Consider the following 25,272-nt stretch of genomic DNA (forward strand, 5'->3'; position numbering starts at 1 on the left):
GTTTTGGTGCAGCTAATTTTCAGCCAGGTCTGTCTGTGTGTACCACTAGCAGATGAAAAACTAGCTATTAGCTGCACACATTTATGGGCTGGTTTTTTTTTTTTTTCTTGTCTATTATTTTTTCTTTTTTTTAAGTCTTTCATCCAATTACACATCTTGGGATGCTGATTACTTAATTATCCACTTGTTAGTCTATTTTTATACCACACTTAGTCATCTGCTAGTAAAGCTGTAACGCACTGACCTGACAGATTCGCTTAATGTGCTAAAATACAGCACAGAAAAATAGTAAATTCAAAATCTAAAACCAACATTTAACAAGTATAATGGAAAGAACCTACAATTCATGAAGCTGAACACCAGGTAAATTGGTAAAAGCACAGATTAAATACGTACAAGGTAGCTGTTTTACCTGAAAAAGGATTTATATTTTTGTTCTTCCGGTTTTGTGATTTACACAGCACGGGCAACCTGATTTTCTCTGCTGCAGTTGAGTAACACAGGGCTTGTCCCCAGTGTCTGATTTGACAGTGAAAAGAGGATCAGTAGACTTGTGAAGTCATCTTTATGTTGCTCTACTGTCAAAATGATTAGTGCAATACAACTGACTCCTTGTGCTGCTTCTCTCATCTATTCTGAGTTCTTCTGTACTAGAGATTGCCAGAGGCAGATACCAAATCAAGTTCGGACATTAACATTACCCATCCAAAACTCTAATAGCTGTAGGATAAAAACTGTTCTACACCTGGATATGAACTGTACATGCAGTGGTGCAGAAAGATAATGCATCAGTTTTTTTTTTTGTTTTTTTTGCTTTAGGCTAGGTCCACATTGATGTGACTATGCAAGCCTCTTGAAAAGCAGGGAAAAGGTTACTGAACCATTTCTGGAATTGCAGTCTGCATGGGAATTGCAAGTGCAGTGTGGTTCCCAGTGCGGGAGTGGTTTTTCTAATGCAGACAAATTCTATTAGGATTAATGGCACTGACACACATCTGCATTTTTCTGTGTGGGTGGGTGGGTGTGGATTCCGGGAAAAGGTGCCCGTGTTGGTAATCACTCATACAGATGTGAACCTAATCTGTTGTCTTGATTCTTGTGCAATAATTTGCAGGAAACTGCAAACAAAGCCCATAATAAAAGGCCAGATAGTCGGTATTGGGCATCTGCACAATCATTAAAGGGTCACTAAACTTATAACACAGGTTTTGTGTAAAAACCTGCTGAGAATGTTCACAAACATCCTTGGGAAAGTGTCCACACCTGTACAGAGAAGGAGATGCACTCTACGGTCAGATGTTTGTAGACAGCTGATAATCACATCTATATATTCATGTTGGGCATCCATTACAAAATCAGACATTGACATGGAGTTGGCCACCTCCTTTTTTGGACTGTGACAGCCTCCACTCTTCTGGGAATTTTTTCCACAAGATTTTGTGTCTATGGGTATTTGTGTCCATTTGGTCAAAAGAACATTCGTGAGGTCAGGTACTGATGTTGAATGAGAAGACCTAATGCAAAAGTCACCAGCACTCTTAATACACTGCTCAAAAAATTTAAAGGAACACTTTTTAATCGGAGTATAGCATCAAGTCAATTAAACTCCTGGGATATTGATCTGGTCAGTTAAGTAGCAGAGGGGGTTGGTAATCCGTTTCAGCCGTTTTGTGTTAATGAAATTACCATCAGGTGCACTAAATGGGCAACAATGAGACAACCCCAAAACAGGAATGGTTTTACAGGTGGAGGCCACTGACATTTTTTTCCCTACTCCTCTTTTCTGACTGTTTTTCACTAGTTTTGCATTTGGCTAAGGTCAGTGTAACTACTGGTAGCATGAGGTGATACCTCGACCCTACAGAGGTTGCACAGGCAGTCTAACTCCTCCAAGATGGCACATCAATACGTGTCATTGCTAGAAGATTTGCTGTGTCTCCCAGCACAGTCTCAAGAGCATGCAGGAGATTCCTGGAGATGGGCAATTACTCTAGAACAGCTGGACAGGGCCATAAAAGGTCCTTAACCCATCAACAGGATCGGTATCTGCTCCTTTGTGCAAGGAGGATCAGGATGAGCACTGCCAGAGCCCTGCAAAATGACCTCCAGCAGGCCACTGGTGTGAATATCTCTGACAAAACAATCTGAAACAGACTTCATGAGGGGTGGGCTTGGGGGCTCAATATCCTCTAGTGGGCCATTTGCTCACTGCCCAGCACCATAGAGCTCAATTGGCATTTGCCATTGAACACCAGAATTGGCAGGTCCACCACTGGTGCCCTGTGCTTTTCACAGATACACAGGTTCACCCTGAGCACATGGGACAGATGTGAAAGGGTCTGGAGAAGCCGTGGAGAACATTGTGCTGCCTGTAACATCGTTCAGCATGACCATTTTGGTGGTGGGTCAGTAAAGGTCTGTGGAGGCATATCCATTGAGGGACACACAGACCTCTCCAGGCTATATAATGGCACCCTGACTGCCATTGAGTATCGGGATGAAATCCTTGGACCCATTGTCAGACCCTACGCTGTTGCAGTGTGTCTTGGGTTCCTTCTGGTGCATGACAATGCCCGGCCTCATGTAGCGAGAGCTTGCAGGCAGTTCCTGGAGGCTAAAGGAATTGATACCATTGAATGGCCCCCACGCTCGCCTGACCTAAATACAATAGAACACCTCTGGAATATCATGTTTCGGTCCATCTCCCGTCGCTAGGTTGCACCTCAGACTGTCCAGGAGCTCAGTGATGCCCTGGTCAAGATCTTGGAAGAAACACCCCAGGACACCATCCTTCTTATTAGGAGTATGCCCCGACGTTGTCAGGCATGCATACAAGCACGTGGGGGCCATACAAACTGCTGAGTACCATTTTGAGTGGCTGCAATGAGATTTCAGCAAAATGGACTAGCCTGCTGCATCATTTTTCACTTTGATTTTTGGGGTGTCTTTGAATTCAGTTCTCTGTAGGTTGATAATTTTCATTTCCATCAAATGATGGGGTATTCTTATGTTCCTAACACCCGTCCATATCAGTATAGATATCCAGCATGATAACACATTACCCCGTCCATATCAGTATAGATATCCAGCATGATATTTTTCCCCATTGAGATCTGATGTGTTTTCAAAGTGTTCCTTTTTATGAGCAGTGTATGTGTGTTTTCCTTGTGTTTTTTTTTGCAAAGACCACGCCACATAAGGCATTAAGAAGTCATTGTTTTGGGGACTCCTAATATTCCCCTTCTCAAGGCAATATAGTCAATATGTTGCCTTGAGAAATGGACGCTGCAGGGCCCCGAAATGTCAAATTCTTATGCTTTATGTGCAACTACCTTCTAAAAAAAAAACACATTGAACATGCCTATTTGGACTTTAGGATGACAAGACCTGGATCACAATCACCATTCCAGTTCATTCCAGAGATGTTTAGTAGAGTTCTGTGCAGTTCCCTTCAGTTCCCCCTTATCAAGCCATGTCTTTATAGAGTTAGATATATACACATAGGCACAGTCATTCTGGACTAGAAACAGTCAAATAGTAATACAACATGTGTACTTACTGATAAGCTTCCCTTTTAAATATATTCAGCTCCTATAATTCGCTAAAATATACATTTTTTTACACACAACCTACTTGTATTTGTTTAGTGGTCCTTGAATCCCCAATCCAAATCTAAGTTTGTTACACTGCAAGGAGACAATATAGTATTTAAATCTTATTCCTTTGAGCAACCATTAGATTGTAAATAACATGTTTTTGTGTTCCCTGCATAGACAGTAGGACATCTTGCTCTTAGTTGGAACTACTTGTTTAATACTTTTTTTTGTTTTTTTGGTTTATGCAGGTGTTATTGAACGCTGGGAGATTATTCAGGCTCAGAGCTTAAGCAATGAGCTAAGTGCAAAGCAGAATTTACAGCAGTGGCAACAAATTAATTCTGATTTAGATAATATCTCACTGTGGCTTGAGAAGACTGAAGCCGAGCTTGACAATGCCAAAAGACTAAAGCCATCTAAGTCCATCCAAGAACTGGAGCAGAAAGTAAAGAGATTTAAGGTATGCAAATAAGTTTATGCTGAATGATCAACTTGGACTGATTTAATAAATTACTTTTAAAGATAAAATGTTAAAATATTGAGCTAGTGATGTAAGGGATACATATACACACAAAGTGTCACGACAACTTTGCAGCTCATTAAAACCAACATGAATGATAAGGCGATCAAACGCCCACAAGAAGTTCAGTGTGATATAATGGCAGGTGCAGATTTCAGATATTTATAATAATACAAAAGTTACATTATGAAAATATCTCACTATATTCAAAATCTGCATCAACTACCCGCATAGTGCTTGTAAGCTCTCTCCGTAAATGCCAAAACTGAAACGCATGGTCTGTGAGTGGTCCATTTGTAGTTCCCATCCTTTCTGCACTGTGCATGTGAAGTACTTGGGGTGCGCACTCAACTCACAGAAGCAGTGCTGTGCAGCTCACTATGTAAGTGTCTGGGCACATCTGGCTTGCAGAGAATGCATTAAGAGCTACTGAGCATTTAAAGTGGTTGTAAACCTTCGTGGGTTTTTTTTTTCAATTAAAAATAACAAACATGTTATACTTACCTGCTCTGTGTAATGGTTTTGCACACATCAGCCCCTGTCTTGCTCTTCTGGGTTTTCCTGCCAGCACTCTTGGCTCCTCCTCCCTGATAAGTGCCCCCATAGCAAGCTGCTTGCTATGGGGGCATTCATGCGTGCTTGCTCCCAAGCCATAGTGTGTGTCTATAAGTCTCACACAGCCCAGCTCTGCCCCACTTCTCCTCTTCCTGCTTCACTGGCTGTGATTAAGAGCTGCTGTGTCTGAGCCAATGAGGATGAAGAATGCTGAGAGAGCCTCTGCTCCCGTGGTCATTACTGGATTAAGATCAGGCTCATGTAAGTATAAGGATTGATTGGGTAAGGGAGCTGCATACTGAAGTTTTTTACTTTCCTGCAAAGAACGCATGAGGATGAAAAACCTTCCGCCTTTAGAACCACTTTAATACTACTTTAAACCTCCCTTTCCAAAACTATGTGCATTGCTATGCAGTTGCCCCCCCCCCCCCCCCCACCTTGCAGCTGCTGTAACAATCTCCAGGCTTTCTACAAGATTTTGCAGTAGATCTTCGGAAATTTGTGCCCATTCAGCCAAAAAAAAGCATTTGTGAGGTTAGGTACATCATATTGGATATTCCTGTTCAACAGGCTCATTTTTACTGGGATTTTGCATCCCAGTACAAGTTCAAGGGATTGATTTATAGAAGTTTCTTGTGGCCATTACAGATTTGTGTGTTGCTTTTTAGATGAACCACACAGTTACATGGCTCATTGTTTCTTGTTAAAGTGGAGGCGTTACGGTCCTTGGCCCAATACCCCCCCACCCCCCGGCAAAAAATAAAAGTCATCAGCTACAAATACTGTTAATATTAGAGCACTTACCTGTCCAGGGATTCAGCGGTGTCCTCACCCCAAGCTGATTATTTTCAGCTGTCCGGTGCTGACACCACCATCTTGATTGAGGGAAACTGGCAACGAAGCCTTGTGGCTTTACAGCCAGATTCCTAATGTGTAAAGCAGCGCTAATGTGGATGGATTACTAACAAACCATGTGTTTTTGTTTCAAAAGTAATTTAATTATGAATTGGAAATGTATACATTTGGAAGATAACCACATGCTAGCAAAACAAAGAATATGTGACATGCTTTAGGTTTCCTTAGACTTATCAGTTCTGGTTCACTTTGATTTTATTTTTTAAATGTTCTAAAATATTTTTGGCTCTCCTAATGCACTGGATCTCTCTTGAGGCTCCTGTTAGCTGCAGTGTGCATGTCTGGTAAATACAAGCTGCAGGGCACAGTGTAAGTGAAGAATCTTAAAAACTGGCAAGTGTGAAAGCTGAACCCCAGGCAAGCGGCTACATGATAAATAAATATAACATAACTGTTTTACCACAGAATATTTGTATTCCCGCTTATCCAGAGCTAGGCTTTACATGATAGATCCAGGAGGATGAAACCATTTATAAGGAATAGAGTGGTGTCCTCTCGCCACCGGCCTGCTAACTAAACTGAGAAAGGCAGCCACATGGTGATGGTCATCCCTCTGCTCACTTTGCTCTCCTCTCCTATCAGCATGTTTATTGCCAGCATTTTTGTATGCATCACAACTGATTACCTCTCACAGTCTGCTGTATAGGGGATTGCAAGAAGCTGATATGAACTCAAATTTAGGAGACTTACAATTGTTGAATTTCAACAGTAATTTTGATGTATTAATGAATAACCAGCTGCATTAATTTTTGTGTTTTAGAACTGTCTGAAAATCGGCTTTAACAAAAATAAAGTATAAGAAAGTACAACTGCAGGTTGAATATGTGGGCAATAGTCAACTTTGGCTTCAAGGCATTTTATTGTTTTCTGCTTTTCTTTCAGGACACTCTGAAGGCATTTGATAATTATAAGGCTCTGGTTCTTTCTGCAAACCTGAGCAGTAAAGAGTTCCAGCAAGCAGACGATGCGGAGATTGGAGGTCTTCTGAGTAGACTGCATGAAGTGAACTCCCGCTGGGACCGAGTATGTCATAAGAGAGACAAGTGGAGGGAGAGCTTACAGAATGATCTCAACCAGTGTGAGGTAAGACATTAACATAGGACTATTGAGACAGACATATATATTTTTGGTATGCTAGCTTGCTGGTGGTGGTGTTTTTTTTTTTTTTGTTTTTTTTGTGTTTCTTAAATGTACTTTTGAAATAGATTAGGGTCCATTCACACTTGAGCAACTTTTCATTCCACTTTGGGCATCAAAGTTGCAGCCCATTCTTTTCAATGGCACCTGTTCTAATCGGTGCAACTTAAAGTTGCAGTGAGTTTGAAAAGGTGCCTGTACACTACGTTGATTCGACTTTTGATTCAGCTTTCATCCAGAGAGCTTAAAGTCCGATTGAAGTCGCATGTCTGATGAAGGGGTCCTGCGAGACTCCAAAACGTTGCCTTGCTGTAACTATGTGATCATCCATTAAAACGTTTGGTGATCCTCGGTGTGCTGGTGGCCTTTTCCCTTGTTGAAGTCGCACTCAGTCGCATCAAACTCGTGCTGGAATTCATGTGGAGTCGCACAAGTGTGAATAGAGTCTTTAGCTGAGAGCTGTGGCTATCTTATGGCTATGGCACGCAGCCTTCAGTACAGAAGCTCACCATAACCAGGACAAGGAGCTTAATGGAAACTGCAGTGGAGTTTTAGGAGCGCTCAACTCTCACCATAGAGCCTGAACTGTGCATCAGCACTTCAGTATGGAGTTCTTGGGAGTGCACAGTACATTGACAACACTGTGCTTCAGACATTAGTTCTATTTTAGATATATAAAAAATGTTGAAGTCATTTCTCAATTTACTTTAACTAAAAGGCTCTCCAGATGACCAAACGTCTCCTACGCCCTGTTAACTATCACCATTACAGAGATCAAGGAGAGAGGTGTAAGCCATACATTTACTGTTCAGTGCAATACAGGATTAGATGATGTCAACTTTTTCATACACTTAGCTAAAATGTCTTTCAGCAAAATGTTCCTCTTATAATGCAGCAGGTTGTCTTTATATCAGACACTTGTAGAAGGTTCTGCTGTTCCTCTTAACTGACCTTATGACACGCTTAGAGGTTCGGAACAATTCTTATTAGAATCATGGGACCAAAAGCCATGACATCAGGGTGATAAATTGAAAACTAACCGGACTCTACAGAAAAACCTTGCTAGTAAAGATTTACTGCCTGCAAACTGTTAATGTCTTATTGCTTGGCAGTCCGGCAAATTGGAATCTGCTGCAGATTTTATTGCCGTAGACATTGTGGGATTTATATTTGGGATGATCAACTTCGCACCAAAAAAAAAAAAGAACTGAATACAGTTGTGAGTCTGCCCTTCAAATTTATTGGATCAGGACATTATTAGACTGATGTTTCCCTATATTCCCTAGAACTAGCGGCTATTTGATTTTTGTTTTTTTATTGCACTTTTTATAAATGATGGCGTTGTCCTAGACACGATGGTATTACTCCCATTAAACCATCCATCCAACACTGAAATAAACTTAGAGATGTATACACGATAAGTAGTTAAATTTTTAATTTAGATATTTCTTTAGTGCACCCCACTCCCTTTTGTCTGTAGTTGGACCCTGGAACGTACTTACTGGTGATGCTGGAACACTCTCCGTACTTTCTATTACACAAAGAGCCTGATATAAAAAAAAGCACAAAGAAGTATCTCACAACCTCCAAATTCAAACCTGCCTTGGAGGTCTGAATGTGATTTGTGATGCAGGGAGTAGAGGGAAGGGACGCTTAACAACATGGGCTTCAGGAAGTTCTCCTAATGAACCCATATAGGTGTGTGAGCTTATTCTGCAGGGATACTACAAAACTCAGTATGTGGTAAATTGTTTCAGCACTGTCGTGGATTTACTAGAAAGGGATTAGTAGCTCACAAAGTACTATCATGTACTGCTGATTAAAGGAGAACTTTACCAATAACAACTTGATAAAAAAATAAATGTTTTTTTAGCAAGGAATATACATTTCACATTAATAATTATGCTATAAAAATGTGTATGTGCTGTAAATTGCCCCCAGCATTGTTCCTGTTTTGTCTTGTTGGAGATTACCATTTTGCTGAAGCTCTGAACCCCGGAGCAGCAATAAATCTTTAGGCTGTCAGTAGGTTGGCCTCTACATTATTGCACAGTGCTGAAAAATAGAGAGCAACTGAGCATGTGCAGAGCAGGGAGAGACCGTGTGTTTCTGGATTATAAACCATATAGGCACTTATTCTTAATGTTTTACATTGCAAAAGGGGCCAGCATGAGATCATCTAGCAGGACTTAATTTTTTGACGCAAGTTCCAACAGATTTAATACTTATACACTTCATTTTATGCATATCATTGTGAAAAGGTAGGTGTACATTTAGATAACTGTTCACAAACAGCCAGCCAAAACCCGTAAATTTAGCCTACATGAACACTTTGGAAGCTGGAAGTATGTAGGCTTACAGCAAGTTTTCCCACCGTGCATGCCTGGCCTGCCTGGTGACCCTTGTTGAATACCAAGCCCCACAAACCAGTGTGCCGGGTTACAAATCGTGATGCAATCAACTGATCATGATGCACTTGGCAAATCCACTTTCAAACAGGAATGATCATTAAAGCCCCACTCCAGCCCAAAAGGTATATTTTTTCTGTGGGGAAGTGGTTAGAACCTCTGAATTTTTGGTCTGTCCCCATTTGGGAGATTTCCTCTCACTTACTGTTTCTTTTGACTGATGGAAATCTGCCCACTAGGTATACAGGCAGCAAAGAAAAAACAATGTTTTCCATTTAAAAGTGGAAGGTTTAGAACCTCTGCTAGGATTGTACTGCTCTGAAGAAGGAAGGATGGGGGATAAATGCACCACCTCACTAACTATGTCCAGAAGATATTTTTATTGAGGTTTAATAAATACACCAAGCATTTTGGTGGCACAGAGTCTACTTTCGTCAGGGCTTCAAACATCGGTAAACTATTGTGAATAATATGCAGTTTTCATTTCTGCATTTGTCCGCCACCCTTCTTCCTTCCAATTAATTTGGACCGTCTTGAAGGCTTTCTTAGGTTTAGAGCACTGCCTGCAAATGTACACAGACTTTCAAAACCTTTACCATTAGTATAAGCTGTCCAAGGGTTGTATTGCTATCCTTCTCCAGATGAGGGAGGTTTCGTCCCCTGTCTGATTAATGGATGCCACAAAGGAGAGAGACAGAAGAACGGAAATCTTCTTTATGGGGATTCAAGACTGCATTTAAAACCTGACAGATTCTAACCCTGCTCCATTCTAGCCAAAACAAAAGAAAAAGTTCTTTCTGGAGTTGGGCTTAAAGCACTGTAGATTCCTAAAAAATATATATTTATATATAGAACCTTCCTTTTTTTTTTATAATAGAACCTTTTTTTTTATATTAGAACTCCGATGCATACCTAGCATTAGAGATTTACAGGAAAGTGGTTACCACCACAAGGTTGCCTCCTCTTTTACATACCAACCCTTTTAAAGAGCTCTGTACTTGTGGATACTTATCCAATTTCAATGTGAACTTTCCCTCTAAGCCTCTGTCCTTTCTTCCTTATTCCCCAATTTCTCTGAGCTGCACAGGCAATTCAGTACCTTTTGGGTCTAAAATACAGTATGTGCAAACCTCAATCTTCTTCTCAAACTGAACTTTATACCACTTTTGCCCTCCCTGAAGGCTGATCTGGAGAAGTGGCAATAGTTGGCCCTCTTTTGGTTTGGTAGGTTCAGTGTTCTTAAAGCAAACATAATGCCTTGCCCTCCTATGTATGTTGCAAACATTACCTATAAGGATCCCTCAGACCTTCTTTAGGTCTGTCCAGGCTGAGTTTGTCAAATTTATGTGGCAGGGTAAAGCACCTCATATCAGCAGATCTATCTTTTACATACATCTAAACCTAGCAGAGGGATGGATTTTTTCACATCCTGCCCTGTACTATAGGGCAGTGCATATAACGAGTAGTGAATTGATGCAGACCCGAATCCAGGGGCATATTTACCGCAAGGCAATCAAGGCAGCATTGCCCTGGAAGAAGGGACACGCGGCATGGAGACCAGGGTTCTAGGAGAGGCTGCGGGCTGCTTGACTATGTATGCAGAGCCCAAGTCTTGTTCCTGGGGATGTCTGGAGCTGTGAAGGTAAGTTTCTTTCTCTCTCCCGCAGGGTGGGGGAGGGGGTTCTGTGGCTCCCAAAGGTTCTGCACCTACAATCGATCATCTGGTGTTTTTTTTCCACCTCTCCTCTGGCTGAATCAACATGTGAAAATAAAAATAAAAGAGCCTTCTGGAACATTGTCACACATCATTGGTTCTGACATCAGAGCAGATGATGTTTTACAATGTTCCAGAACGAGCATTTATCTTTATTTTCACCTGTTCCTCCAGCCAGAGCAGAGGAGGAAGAAGTGTCAAGAGCTCAAGGGGAAAACACCAGATGACAGATTTGAAGGTGCAGAGTCTTTGGGATCCATAGAGTTTTGGTTGTACATCAGGCGCCTATTAGACCTCTTATGATGTGGAGGTCTACGGAGGGGTGAGCGCGTAGGCTTGTCTGTCTTCACCACGTGGTGCGTTGAAGAGGGATTAACTTTCTGGCTTTATCAATATCACTGAACACTGGATTTCTGGTTCTTTTCAGCAACTACTGGGAAAGACTGTTGCACCTTTGTTGTAGATAGTGTGTGTTATTACACACCAAGTAGAAAGGTTTATAAGTGAATTGCTTGGATAGTCTCACCTTTTTAATGCTGCACATTTTTTGTGGGGATGATTTCTTATATATGCACATGTTTTAACATATGAGAATTGTAATTTTCTTGCAACGCATGTTGGGTCATAGTATGTTGCCTTAGGATTAAGTAGTCTCACTTGTAGTGCTGCATATTTGTTTTTGTTGTTAAGGAGTTTGTCAGTTAACCTTTGTGGCCATCTGCTTGGATATATATATATATTAGACCTAGGTTTCCTTTATCGCTGCTCAGTAACACTTTTTGATTTTATCTGTCCAAAAAACGTTAACCTTAAATCACTGTTTAATGCCCTGGCCGTAGGCATATATGTGGCTGCTGGGCAGGAGGTCCTTAACTCCGAGCAGCCGCATATATGTAGCCGTGTATAAATCATTTACCGTGTAAGAGCACGTACTCCCAGCACGGTAGCCGGCAGTGATTGGAAAGCTCCCAATGACAACTAATCACAGTGGTCACATGACCTGAATGCTCCCCCCCCCCCCCCGGCATCCGAAAGCTGTTAAGGGGCTAGGAGGCGTCCGCATAGAAGGGCTAACACTCTTCTAAATTCTGCTAGAGCTTCTGTTTCTTAAGTGCTGACATATGCAGTACCCACCTACATTACACCATGGTTTAAGCAGAAACAACACCTCCTGCGCTCAGGGACCCAGATCAGAAGTAGGTGGATAGATCAACCTCTATGGAAGTTCGTTCACCAAAGGATCAAAGATTGTGCAGCTCTTAATGCTGGGGAAGCCCGACCAATACTGCAAATGAGAACAAGAAGCACACCAACCTTGCGCATTACCTCAGTAAAAAGATGTGATTTTATTAAAGTAAGATGTATACTCACAAACGTAGCAATATAAAACGTTCAGATGAAGAGGGGATCTCCCTTCTAAACGTGTCAACCTTACTCTGAGAGTCTCCCTTTTCTGTGGAATTTGCACGTGTCTCGTACTCCAGTGTTCCAATCTTGGACTTTATATGCATTTTATATTGCTATGTTTGTGAGTATACATCTTATTTTAATAAAATCACATTTTTTTACTGAGGTAATGCACAAGGTTGATGCACTTTCTTTTGTTCTCATTTACACAATGGTTTTCCAGGGTGAATGACATACAAATGCATGGAGCAGCTTGCTTTTGCCAACAAATTAAATCTGAGGAACATGGGGCTAGATCAGGGGTGGGCAAACTTTTTGACTTGAGGGCCGCAATGGGTTCATATATTGGACCCGGGGGCCGGACCAAGAGTAGATGAATGATGTGTATGTGTCATCCATAGTTAGTATAGTAATATTCCCCCATAGTAAGCATAGTAATTCATCCCCCATATAGTAATTCATCCCCCATAGTAATTCATCCCCCCTATAGTAATTCATCCCCCCTATAGTAATTCATCCCCCATATAGTAATTCATCCCCCATATAGTAATTCATCCCCCCTATAGTAATTCATCCCCCCTATAGTAATTCATCCCCCCTATAGTAATTCATTCCCCCTATAGTAATTCATCCCCCCTATAGTAATTCATTCCCCATATAGTAATTTATTCCCCATATTAATTCATCCCCCATATTAAGTCCCCAAGTCCACCCTGTGTCAATTCACTTACCTTTGCTCCGCGCGTTCCTCTCGCCTTGTTCCCGCGCCGTTCTGGTGTAGCATGAAAATCTGTCTCCTATGAGGATCTGTCCCCCTCGACGTTTCTGCGCATGTGCCAGTTTCAGACATTAGCAGCCGATCGGCGATCTCCGGCACATGCGCAGATACGTCGAGGGGGACAGATCCTCATAGGAGACAGATTTTCATGCTACACCGGTCTTCAGTGCGGACTGTGTGAGGAGCCTAGCTCCGCGGGCCAGATTAAAAGGTCCGCCGGGCCGTATACGGCCCGCGGGTCGTAGTTTGCCCATTGCTGGGCTAGATGGTTCTATTGGGGTCTATTTCAGTTTGCTGATGAATTCCTACAATACAGAATAGCTTTCTTTCACATTACACCTTTCTCCATCAGGAGATGCCTCTTCAGCCACCTTCTCTGGCCCTTACTCTTTCCCTTTCTTATTATTTTTTTTCTTACCCTTCTATTATTTTCTCCCACTTGCTCCTACAAAACTCTTGAAAAATCTGGTGAAAATCAGACTCGCATTCGTGACTGACGGATCACCCTTTCCATAGGCTCTTAAATTGACAAATCCTGATGTAAGCCTATAAATAGATAAATGAATAAAAACCTTCAACTTGGTTAAATGCTAAGCATTAGCATATGTGTAATCTTGTACCTTTTTTTTTTTTTAGCTTTTGTTTATCCTATTATGTTACTGTATATTCAGCATCTTACATTTTATGCTGTGAATTGTATAGATACAGCTGAGAATAGTCTAGTGTTCCAAAGTTGGTATGGTGAACTTGTTCCTCCATGGACACATTTTAGTTTCCATCAATTGCACATGTTCTGTTATCTTGAATAAGAGTCCATCTTAAAGCATAACTTGGCATACATGCTTTGCCTTGGTTCTTGGAAGGCTGGAGCAGTTGGCACCTGAGCTTTGCCGCATCCAGTGTCTGTTGTGGTAAAACACATCCTGTTAGAATGACCAGAGAGCTTTGCTTGGCTGCCTTGAAATGCTTTTTTTGCAGTCTGGTAATTGTTTTTATTTTGATTACTTTTTTTTTTCCAGGAATTCCATGAGACAAGCCACCAACTATTACTGTGGTTGACTGAGGCAGAATCTCGTAGATTGAAATACCGGGTGGCAGATCATAAGGGAGACCCACATGCACTGGTGGAGTGCCAAAGGCAACTAATGGTCAGTCTCCTGTTGTAACGATTCAGTTTTGGTATAGGCATCACATGGTCTTCAAACTTTTTGACCTGGAACAACTATGCTAAGGAGAAATATATAAAACCATCCTTGCAAAGAAAGTTGTACAAATAAGATTCCTGTCCCCCTGCCTCTTCTGTGTTGACGATCCAAGCTTGTCTAACTATGTGTCGGATTTTGGTATCCACCTGCCCCCCCCCCCCCCCTCGCCCGTGTCCCTGTAAGACATAGCAGTGACAGAGGCTGGAGGAAAATCACGCAGAGGGGGACCAGACATCTGACACACCAGGAAGTGTCCTAGATTAGATCTTCCATGCAATGGAGTACTGCACCGCAGGTAGTGGGACAGGTGGTATTAGCTTTCTTGGCATGGTTGTATTTAGCTTTTCTAAAATACCAACATAGGCACTTTAAGTGGTTACTGAATGTTTGTTTTTTTGTTTTGTTTTTTTATTTGGTGTAAACAGGTTTTTGAGTGCTATGGAAAACATTTTTTAATAGTTATTTTATTGCTTCTCATTTTAACTAGCAACTGAAAGAGCAGCTGCTGGAGAGACAAATCCAAGTCAATTCCCTTCAGGACATGTCCAGTTGCTTGCTGGAGAGTAATGCTGGAGGAGGCTATGTGGAGGCCGATGAGAGGACGCATGTCATTGCAACCAAGATGAAGCAACTTCTAAAAGCAGTTTCACGGGACTTAAAAACAGCACAGCGAGCTCTGGTGAGTAATGAGCAGCCAGGAGAAGAAAAAAATCCTTTTACCTTCTCTCTATATTTAGCACAGCTCTTCTGAGGATGAATATATATATATATATATATCTATATATATATATATCTATATATATAATTTTTTTTTTTTTTTTTTTAACCAAAGCTTACCTGTGGTACTCTTGCTGGGCACATACTTGTTGATGTAGTTCAATAACTCTTGCTGTGTTCTTTGCATCGGCTGGACTTCTGCAACCTCCCTTAAAATTAAATAATGTGCTACTGATGGGCATCAAAATCAATACACTACGTTTGGCACACCGGAGACTATTGCTGTCAGCAGAACCAGATGCAGGTTATGATCTTTCCAAAAAGATCATGGCAAGGATACTGATCAGCAGAGACTGTTCCATATATCATACTTATTGGCTTCTTCAAAGTTAAAGATTACTTACAGCTAAATAAACTCTGCCACTTTCTTGATTTGGGACATTGAGCGAGGTTCTCGTAAAAACATCCCACACCCAGTAATATTTCTCTTCTCTGTGCTCCCCTGTCAATTTGTCTCTCTTTTAGAGACTGGAGTCTATAAGCTCTGAGTTGGAGGTTACAGAGGGTTAACTTATTCCTCCCTTTGTTCATGTGACACTGTTCTGATCTGGCAATTGGGACACTTACTTGAGCACTCCGCTCTGGGGAAAGGGAGGCGGTCAAATGCTCCTCCATACAGGGTGAGAGCAGGGTATTTATCAGGGGCTCCAACAGATCTTCAATGCTGTGGGAGAGTTCAACAAAGGTATCAGTCTATGAGTTGATCTTACAAAAGAACCGACCACTTTGTCCTAAACGAGCAAGGTGACAGATTCTCTTTCAGAATGTTTTTCTGATATCTTATGTTCAAAATAACATTTTTGGAAAGTTTTTTTTTTTTTTTTTTTTTGTGTAATTCAGTCTCATTTTAAATTACATCAGATAAATATTCTATATTTACATTTTTGCAGGAGACTGTGTTTATATCTGAGTTTCAGACAATTGGTTTACTGCTGTGCTGAGAATACTTGAATAGCAAGGGTAGTAGCGGGTCAGAGTTTCTTCAAATCGGCAACTAAGATACATGAATGCTGAGACGCTAATATGTGCGTTTTTATAGCCATGTCCCTCACTGCATTTTATAGCAGATGAGATGCACTTCAATCTGATTTCCACAATGATGTATCCACACCTGACTACAAACTTCTGCTTAATGTAGTTTTGCTATAATTATCCCAGTGCTATTGTATTGATGTGCATTTTACTGTAAATAGTCTGTTTATTATCCCCTCCACTGCCATTACAGGATGATTGTACATCTGATGATGTCGACTCTGTGACAGCTGCAGATAGCCAGGTAAGATTGGTACATATAGAAAACTATAAATTAACCACTTGCCCTTTATAAGATTTATCCCGCTTAATGACCAGACCATTTTTTGCTATGCTGCACTGCATTACTTTAACTGACAATTGAGCGGGCATGCGACACTGTACCCAAATTAAATTTGTCATTTGTTTTCAACACAAATAGAGCTTTCTTTTGGTGGTATTTGATCACCTCTGGGTTTTTCATTATATAAACGAAAAAAGACCCAAAATTTTGGAAATACAGTATTTTTTTTCTTTTTACTATCAAACATATCCAATACAAAAAAAAAATTTCATAAATTTAGGTTAAAATGTATTTTGCAACATGTCTGGTAAAAAGAAAAAAAAAATCCCAATAAGTGTAAATCGTTTTGCGTGAAAGTTAGAGCATCTACAAATGGTGTGTGTATATAAACGGGAATTTTTATTTATTTTTCTACTAGTAGTGGTGACGATCAGCAACCTATAGCAGGACTGTGATAGAGCGGCGGGCACTGACACTGAGTGGGAACTAACTAACAGCTACTGACATCACCAGTGACATTAATAAAGTGATCACTGCTCATATGACACTGGGTAGAAAGGGGTTAACATCTGGGGTGATCAAAGGGTCAGCTGTGTGCCTTGGAAGTGTTTTATGTCTGTGCTGATTTTACAAAGGGATCTTGTGTTTTTTCCTGCTTATCAGGGAATTAAACAATGTAGCCTGTGTCCTGTGCAGAGCTTTGTGAATCACTGAGCTGATCAGCGGGTCCTGGCAGCCAATCACTGGCCGGGACCAGCTGATCGGCTTGTGCTCTCACTAATCATGCCACAGCCGGTCGACAGGTGCACATGCCACCCTACGTTGAAGAGTTGGGTCACGTACTGGGGGCACGGAGTGTTGTGCATTTTTTCAGCATGTTTGTTGCATGGCAAACGCATCTCCACTAATTAGGAATGAATGGCACCCTAAGGCCTGTTTTACATGGGCTTCAGCTTGTATATGAGCAGTGTGAACAACAAGCTTTGATAAAGCTTTTGCAGAGCTTTCAGCAAGCTTTGTTGTTTAAAGTATCATTGCGCTCTAGTTTAGATATGTTGAACACAGATCCTAAATTTAATGCTGAATTTCACTTTAAGCACTTCTTGTTGAAATCCTGCTGAAGCCTGCTAGCAGCTTGCTTAAAGTGGCAATTAACACTCCAATTGGGATCTGCGTTCAACATTTACAACCTGGAACTGAATGATACTTTAAGCACTTGCCCTCTGGAAGATTTACCCCCCCTTCATGACAAGGCCATTTTTTGCTATATGGGACTGCGCTACCTTTAACTGGCATCATCATCACTGGCATATCATTTTTTCACACAAATAGAGCTTTCTTTTGGTAGTATTTGATCACCACTGGGTTTTTCCATTTTCTGCACTAAACATTTCTTTAAAATTTTCAATCTATCTAAATTTATTTATTTTTGGCTATAAAACATATCCCATAAGAAAAAAAAACAAATACAATTTCTTCATAAATTTTGGCCAATATCTATTATGCTACATGTCTTTGGTTTAAAAAAAAAAAAAAAGAAAAAGTAAAAAAAAAAAGTGTATATTGGTTTGCATGAAAATTATAGCATCTACAAATGACTGTATATATACTGGAATCGTTTTGTTTTTTTTCCCCCCTTATACTAGTAATGGTGGTGATCAGTGATTTATAGCAGGACTGTGATAGTATGGTGGGCATTCTGACACTGACATGACCAGTGACACGAACACAGTGATCAGTGCTAATAAAATGCACTGACACTGTACTAATGACACTGGGCAGGAAGGGGTTAACTTTGTGTCTAACCATATGTATTGTGTTGACTGTGTGCTGTTTTACTAGGGGATGTGACAGTTTTTGTCTCCCTGCTTTGCATCGTCGCTCGCTCTGACCAGCACTTCCTGGCCGTGAATCATCAGCCTGGACACTCTGATTGGCATATCAGGGAGCCAATGACAGCGTGGGTAGGTGAGCGCACGCTCCCCCCTTCCCGGAAAAGCAAAATAACGTGTGTATGTACGTGATTTTGCACAACGGTCCTCGCTGCAACAGTAAAGCCACAGTGCGCGGTTTGCAATTGGTTAAACGCTTCAATAAAGCTTGCTGAAAGCTCTGTAAATGCTTTGTCAAAGCTTGCGGTTCACACTGTTCTTATACAAAGTGAAGCTCCTGTGAAACAGGCCACAAGTTTAGTGCGATGCAGAAGTGTGTGATTCTGCATCGCTCAGATGTGAATGGGGACCTAAGTCAGCTCTTCTTTAACTATGAATTGCTGTAATGCAGTCTGTGAATGAATTCTAGGATTACATAACACAACAGCACTTCCAAGTGGGAGATATGCTTTTTTTCTCCTGTGTAATTTGTTATACTGCTCATCTTATGGTATACTGATTGCTTACATTGTAACAATTTTAGAACATTTGACAGAGGAGATAAAAACCCCAATCAGTAAATTATATAATCCATAAAATGTTAGTCATTTTAATTTTTTTAAATCTACAGCTTTCATTAGGTAGATCTAAAGCCAGTCAGTAATATTTCTCATACGTTTCAACATATTAATGTTATGCGAAGTACTTTTCAAGCTTTTCCAGTGCAGATTTGAAAGAGAGGTATGGCCAAAGCTTTTTTAGCCATACTTCTCTTGTGGATCATAGGAGTACACGAACGTTTGCTCCCCTGTGACCCAAAATCGGCTGACAGTGGGCTAAAGCCAAGCTGTCAGCTGATGTCACAGAACCCCCTCCATGCTGTGGAAGGATCCTGATCATATTGTCGAGATCCACCTGGATACCTGATTGACAGCTGGTTCAGCCTCTCAGCACATGGCTGAGAGCTGGAACCAGCTTCACCTGCCCCTTCCCCAGCTCAGCACACCAGTGAGCACTGGAGGGACAGAGCAAAGAATGGTAGCACAGAGCTGACAGAGAACTGAGTGATCAGTGGTCATGTGATCCTTTAGCTCTCAGACTTAGAGCTAGCGGGGGGACAGTTACAGCAGTCAGACTGATGCTGCAGCACAAAGGTGAGTATATATATGTTTTTTTTTTGTTTTTTTTTAGTCCATTCTTAATTAAGAGAATACCCACTGCTCTTGCAGTGATGGTCCTTGTTTTACACACCTCCTGTTATAGGGTGACAACTGTCACCCTACCCTATACACTCCCAGTAGAGGCTACAAGCTGTCATGCCAACATACCATGTGCACAGGTGCACCTATCTGAAAGCTGGTCAAGTGCTATGATGTGCAGGTGATGCTGCAGTGTATGTAGACAGGAAGTGGTTGAAATCAGCAGTAAGGAGATGGGGGGCAAAGTTAGAAAAAAAAGTGATAAAAGGATTTAAAAGAAATTGTTGTGTTTTTCCGTGGGAGAGGCACACCCTAGGACAGCAGTAGGGCTCCAGAGAGGTTTTTACCCATCTCTACCCTATCCATACAGAAGAAAAAAAAATGTTGCGCAGAGTGATGACTGTTTTCAGAAAAATCAAATGCATGGCACAAAAATCTGCTGCAAATGTAAACCCATTTAAAGCAACCATGTCAAATGGGAAAACAATATATATTAAATCTAAGTCCCTGCAATAAAAGTGTTATACTCGCCTCTCCTCCATCCCAGAACTGTCTGCCTTCAGCATTTGACACTTCCAGGACTGTCAGTGCCTGTGTTTCCATAGTGACTTAGGTGTCAGACGATGGAACCGCAGCATGTGACAGGGGACACGGGCATCTGACACTCCCGGAATTATCAAAATAAGCTGCAGCATTGGAATAGAAGGAAAGTAGGAGACACTGACCTCCGGTCATTTATTAAATTTTGCAGCAAACGTAATTTGCTTTATTTTTTTTTTCTTTCTCTTTTTCCAGGCTACAGTCGGAGCACTTCAAGATACTAGGTATGTCTATTTACGTTTCCCAAAATTAACAGTGTGTTTTTTACTTTTCCTGGAGTTGGGCTTTAAGTTTCAGTCAGATGGTGACAAATTTCAAACTCTTGCCTTGAAGTGGGGCTGCTGTCACACTGCAAGGGTCAAATGCGCTTTTGGGTCTAGGGGATGGAAAAATTAGTTTTACTTACAAGATCCACTGCTCCCCCAGAAGATGGTGCTCCCGTATGCCCCAGCAATGGACTATTCCTCTATATTTTCGCATCCAATGCAGAGCTGTGGGGTTTTTTTCAAGATTTCCCATGCTAGGAGAACCACAGGTGGTACCTACAGCCTGCCATTCAAGTAAATAGCTTATGTGCCTATATTCTTGTAGAAGCAGAAGCTCCTGTGAATTGCCACTTGCAAGTGCAGTGGTGTTATAATTGTTAGAAAGGCATGTTTGGGAAATACACTGTTCATGTATGTGTGGGAAAGTGCTGGGGAATTTTACGTTGGAGGACTTTGGAGCTAATAAACATCCGTGTGCTTGAGGCCTAAATAGAGACTGTGAAAACTTACAGTTCCCAGTGTCTGCACTACCAACCATTGCTCTGCTCAAGGTCCTTGTCCCTGGTGCAAATTGGCACTCACTGGTTCCCCCTGCTGATCTCCACACCTTTACTGTTATACAATGATTAGGAACCAATGAGAGCTGCTGGGGACCAAGAAGACTGATGCATTTGAAAGCATGGGATTCTAAGTGGACTTTGTAGAATGAGTATGATATTTGACATGTTGGCACATAGATGGTACTTACAGTCATACCAGAGGTTGACTAGTTATTTTTCACTACAGGGTCACTATAAAGGGTGCTTGTGTGCGTATAGTAATACGGAATCATGTTAACATGGCTTTAAAAGATGCAAGCACTTCAGGACTAGTCCTGATCCTGGGTTCACCAACTCTGTCATTCTTTGCATGTTTGCTCCAGGTTAACAGAGTTTCTGAACATCTGTGCCCATATATTTCCAGGTTGGTGACTAAATAGAAATGCTTGGATGGCGCTGTGGAGGCTGCATCTTAAATGTGAAGTCTTCAGTACTGCACTTCATCCATTTGTCTTCACAGATTCACTATAATCCTACCCAAATAATGCATACATGCAATGAGTATAGAAAAGAATTGCCCCCTTTAAAATGATCAAATTTTGTTGCTTTGCAGCCTGAAATGGAGACACACTGTTTTTGTTTTATCCAGCTGTATTTACTCAGTGCAACTTCTAACATCCAAATGAAACATATAACACCAACATGTCAGAAAAAAATAAAATTCAAAAACAGAATAGCGGAGTTGGAAAAAGGATCACCCCCTTGTGTCAGTATTTTGTTGAATCACCTTTTTCTTTAATTCTAGCCTTTAGTCTGTTGGGATCTGTCTCTTCTAACTTTCCACTTCTAGACTTTGCAATATTTGCCCACTCTACTCAGAACTGGTCACGTTCAGTTCGATTTGATGGTGACCATTTGTGGACTGCAGTTTTCAGGTCATTCCACATATTGTCAATGGGATTTACGTCTGGGCTCTCCTTCAACCACTGTGTGGTCATTTTTGCTGTGCGCTTTGGGTCAGTGTCATGTTGGAAGGTAAACCTTCTTCCCATTGACAACTTTCTGGCAGAAGGAAGCATATTTTCCTCAAGAATTTGATGGTATTCTCCCCATCCATTTTCCTTGTATTCTTACAAGTGCTCCAGTCCCTGCTGCAGAGAACACCACCCCCCCCTCCCTGTAACAGGATCTTACCACCTCCACGAGCTGTATTGGATTTCCGCCAAACAAATAGTTTAGTTTTAAGGCCAAATAATTCTATTTTAGTCTCATCTGACCAGAACACCTTTTTCAATGTGGCCTCAGAATCATCAAGGTGCGTTCTGGCAAAGCTCAGTTGTGACTGCACGTGGCCCTTCTTGAGGAGTGGCTTTTCTCTTGCAACCCTCCCATACAAGCCACATATGTGGAGAATTTGTGATATTGTAACATGCACACAATGACCACTCTGTGTCATAAATTCCTGCAACTCCTTCAGAGTTGCTGTAGGCCTCTTGGTAGTCTCTCTGACCAGTTTCCTCCTGGTTCTTTCATTCAGTTTAGAGCAATGTCCTGATCCAGGGAGGGTCTGTGTTGTATGAAATACGTTCCATAATAATAGACTTCACTGTGCATTGATAAAGTCTTTGCAATTGTTTTGTATCCATCTGCTGACTTGTGCCTGTCCACAACTGGTGTTATATCTTTCACTTGACTGTTTTTAAGTTGCACTGAGTAAATACACCTAGATAAAACAAAATTTGTCTTCATTTCAGGCTGCAAAACAACAAAATATGATTTTTTTTTAAAGAAGGTGATTCTTTTCTATACCCACCGTATGAACCAGTTTTGTCTTTGTCTATAGCCCAGTTTTCAATAATATTTATTGAATTTTCTGTTCTGAAAAAAAAAATTACAAAACCAATAAAGATGCCTTAGAAACTGCCCACAAGCAAGAGGAAAATATTATTCAATAGACAATAACATTTTCAGAGAGCTATTACTCCTATGTCTAGAATCATACTAAAGTTAACTCAAATATTATGTTGTAAAGATTGGTTGGCTATAGGCTATTTTTCGATAGGAGAAGGAAAAGCTAAAAACCTTATTTCTTTCTGTGTCCATACTTTTGGTAATTTATTCTTTGTCCTTGTGGTCAGTGATGGGAAGTCCACAATTTTACAGTTATAAATTGACAACCACTGCTGTAATTTTGAGATGACGGGAGCTTCAAATGTGGCCCTTGACATCAAAGAATGTACATAATGTTCAATAAATGTAATGCTTGAGAGGACTGTCAGAAACTGCATACCTAATAGATGAAATGAGGATCAGAGAGTGTGGACATACTAAATTTTTGGATGGGGATATGCTGCAGAAGACTATATGAAACTAGGAATACATTATAGGGGGTCAGTAGAGATCAGTGCTATTACCAGAATCCATGTTCCCACTTCAGACTGCTGAGGGCCGTGCATCATATACTAAAGGGTTGTAGGTTGGACACTGGGGAAATTACTGCACTGAAACAGGAGGTGAGGGGAAATCTCCCATTGGGGCAGCACCACATCCTTATGTGTGTCCAAACATAAAGTAAATGACAGTATCCCCAGTGGGAACAGACCACACCTATACACTCTGATAGGGGTTAACCTTTCCTGGCTTTATTCAATTGCTAAAAATATTTACTAAAAGTATATGAAGTGTGCAAGTTGGGTAGGGTCTAACATTAAACTTCCAAAACGATCTAAACACTTCTTGCAACTAATCGAAAAAATTGCCATATTTACTTCTCTTATCTGTAAGCCCATTACCTGCTAGTAAATGCAATGTCATTTAATGTTAAAGACCTCAGAATATCCTTTTAACATTTACATTTATTTATCCTTACAGAAAACAGGAGCCCACTGCCACAGTCCAGGAAACCTCTAAGAAGCGACCATTCTTCTACCGTGTGTTACGTGCTGCTCTTCCTCTTCAGCTTCTACTTCTCCTTCTTCTCCTCCTCGCCTGCATGATTCCCTTCTCAGAGGAGGATTACAGCTGTGCTCAAGCTAATAACTTTGCCCGCTCCTTTTACCCAATGCTGAGGTATACCAATGGACCCCCACCAACCTAAATGGGGTACATATGCACTTCAAATGACATTCCAATGTGGTATGTGCAGTCTCCAGTGTGACACACCAGCAGATTATGTGATCTAATTAGTGCAGTTGTTACACCATCGTTGATTTGTGTTGTTTTTTTTGTACAAAACTGCAGCGTTGCTTTCATCTGGGGGTACTAAGGCTACTTCAGGAAATGGTACACGGGGCAAAGATTTGCATGCACATAGTAACTTTATATCTCAGTGTAACTGGTGACGGTTCATAAGGATATAGCCATTTTGATTACTTTTTTAGATAACCCAATAACAGTTTATTTAATTGTAATGTGAAGAACAGCGGTGTACAATGACGCAATCAATTCAGATTGCACACTGTTCTTTTGATTTTATTAAATAAGCCTATTGGTGTTTTTCCTTTTCAGTGTTTGTGATTATGAACTTTTATTTCATGACTGTGGCTTTTATCCACCATTTTATTATTTTACCGTTTTTTATTTATGTAAGATTTTAAATGGTAATTACTATGTAAATTTAGCACAGTTCTCAGAATCAACTCATCTATATTCCTATGTTGTACAGAGCAATTTGGTTTTATACTGACGATTTCTGGCTTATTTTCAGTGTTGTACAGCTATATTTGAGGGGTTTTATTGTTCACTTTGTAAACCATTATGCAAATTACAAAACATTGAAAAAAGGGATTTGAAGGTCATTCATGTTTCAAGCTGTATCTTAAAGGGATTCTAATATATTCTGTAAAATAATGTTCCGCAAGCAAAAGAAAATTTTGTTGGACGGGTATTCATTCAATAAACTTCTTATGACCTTTGTAATATTCTTTTTGTCTTTGTGCCATACATAACATGTACAGTATGTATTATTCAGCTATACTTCATCTCATATATAGTCTAGATCCTTGTAATTAAATTGCAGAGGAGGTCTACAGAACATTGATGAAAAACTCCACACTGAGAATACATTCTATAAATAAAAACTCATGCAATCAGATTTCTGTATCATAGCTATGATAACGTCATAGTGCAGCTTTTTAAATGGCCCCCTTTTTAATGTGTATGTAAACCTTAATAGTGTTTTTGCTCCCTTACAATCGGTTAAGCTAAACTCCAGGTTAATTGTGACCATAAGGTCCTGTCACTTTGCACATTAAAATATCATTGTTTTTGTTAAACTTCTTAGTCTCCAAGTAAAGTACCTTTGGAAAGTTGGTGTCATTGCTTGTACAGTAATGGCGCAGCTACACCCAGGCACCCAGAGGTGGTATCTAGGAAGAACCTACCTCACTGCCTCTCCCTGTGCAGTGCTGCTTGAAGAAACTACTGTTCCAATCATGCAAAGGGATCTATATCTCATTGTGTTAATTTACC

The 25,272-nt window shown here is 40.7% G+C and overlaps 1 protein-coding gene across 1 annotated transcript in view; it reads left to right on the forward strand.

Annotated features, from left to right (window-relative positions):
• SYNE2 (spectrin repeat containing nuclear envelope protein 2) overlaps positions 1 to 24,722 on the forward strand; it is a 503,718-nt gene extending 478,996 nt beyond the window's left edge. The window contains 7 exon segments of the mRNA XM_089687495.1: positions 3,845 to 4,056; positions 6,469 to 6,669; positions 14,050 to 14,178; positions 14,723 to 14,914; positions 16,238 to 16,288; positions 20,193 to 20,221; positions 23,674 to 24,722. Coding sequence (XP_089543621.1) covers positions 3,845 to 4,056; positions 6,469 to 6,669; positions 14,050 to 14,178; positions 14,723 to 14,914; positions 16,238 to 16,288; positions 20,193 to 20,221; positions 23,674 to 23,899 — 1,040 coding nt within the window. The 3' untranslated portion in view covers positions 23,900 to 24,722.
• Positions 24,723 to 25,272: the final 550 nt, after the last annotated feature.

Source organism: Staurois parvus, unplaced genomic scaffold (assembly GCF_062004578.1).
Source record: "Staurois parvus isolate SC_StPar_1 unplaced genomic scaffold, SC_StPar_1.0 ptg000426l, whole genome shotgun sequence".
In the NCBI taxonomy this organism is placed as follows: Eukaryota; Metazoa; Chordata; class Amphibia; order Anura; family Ranidae; genus Staurois; species Staurois parvus.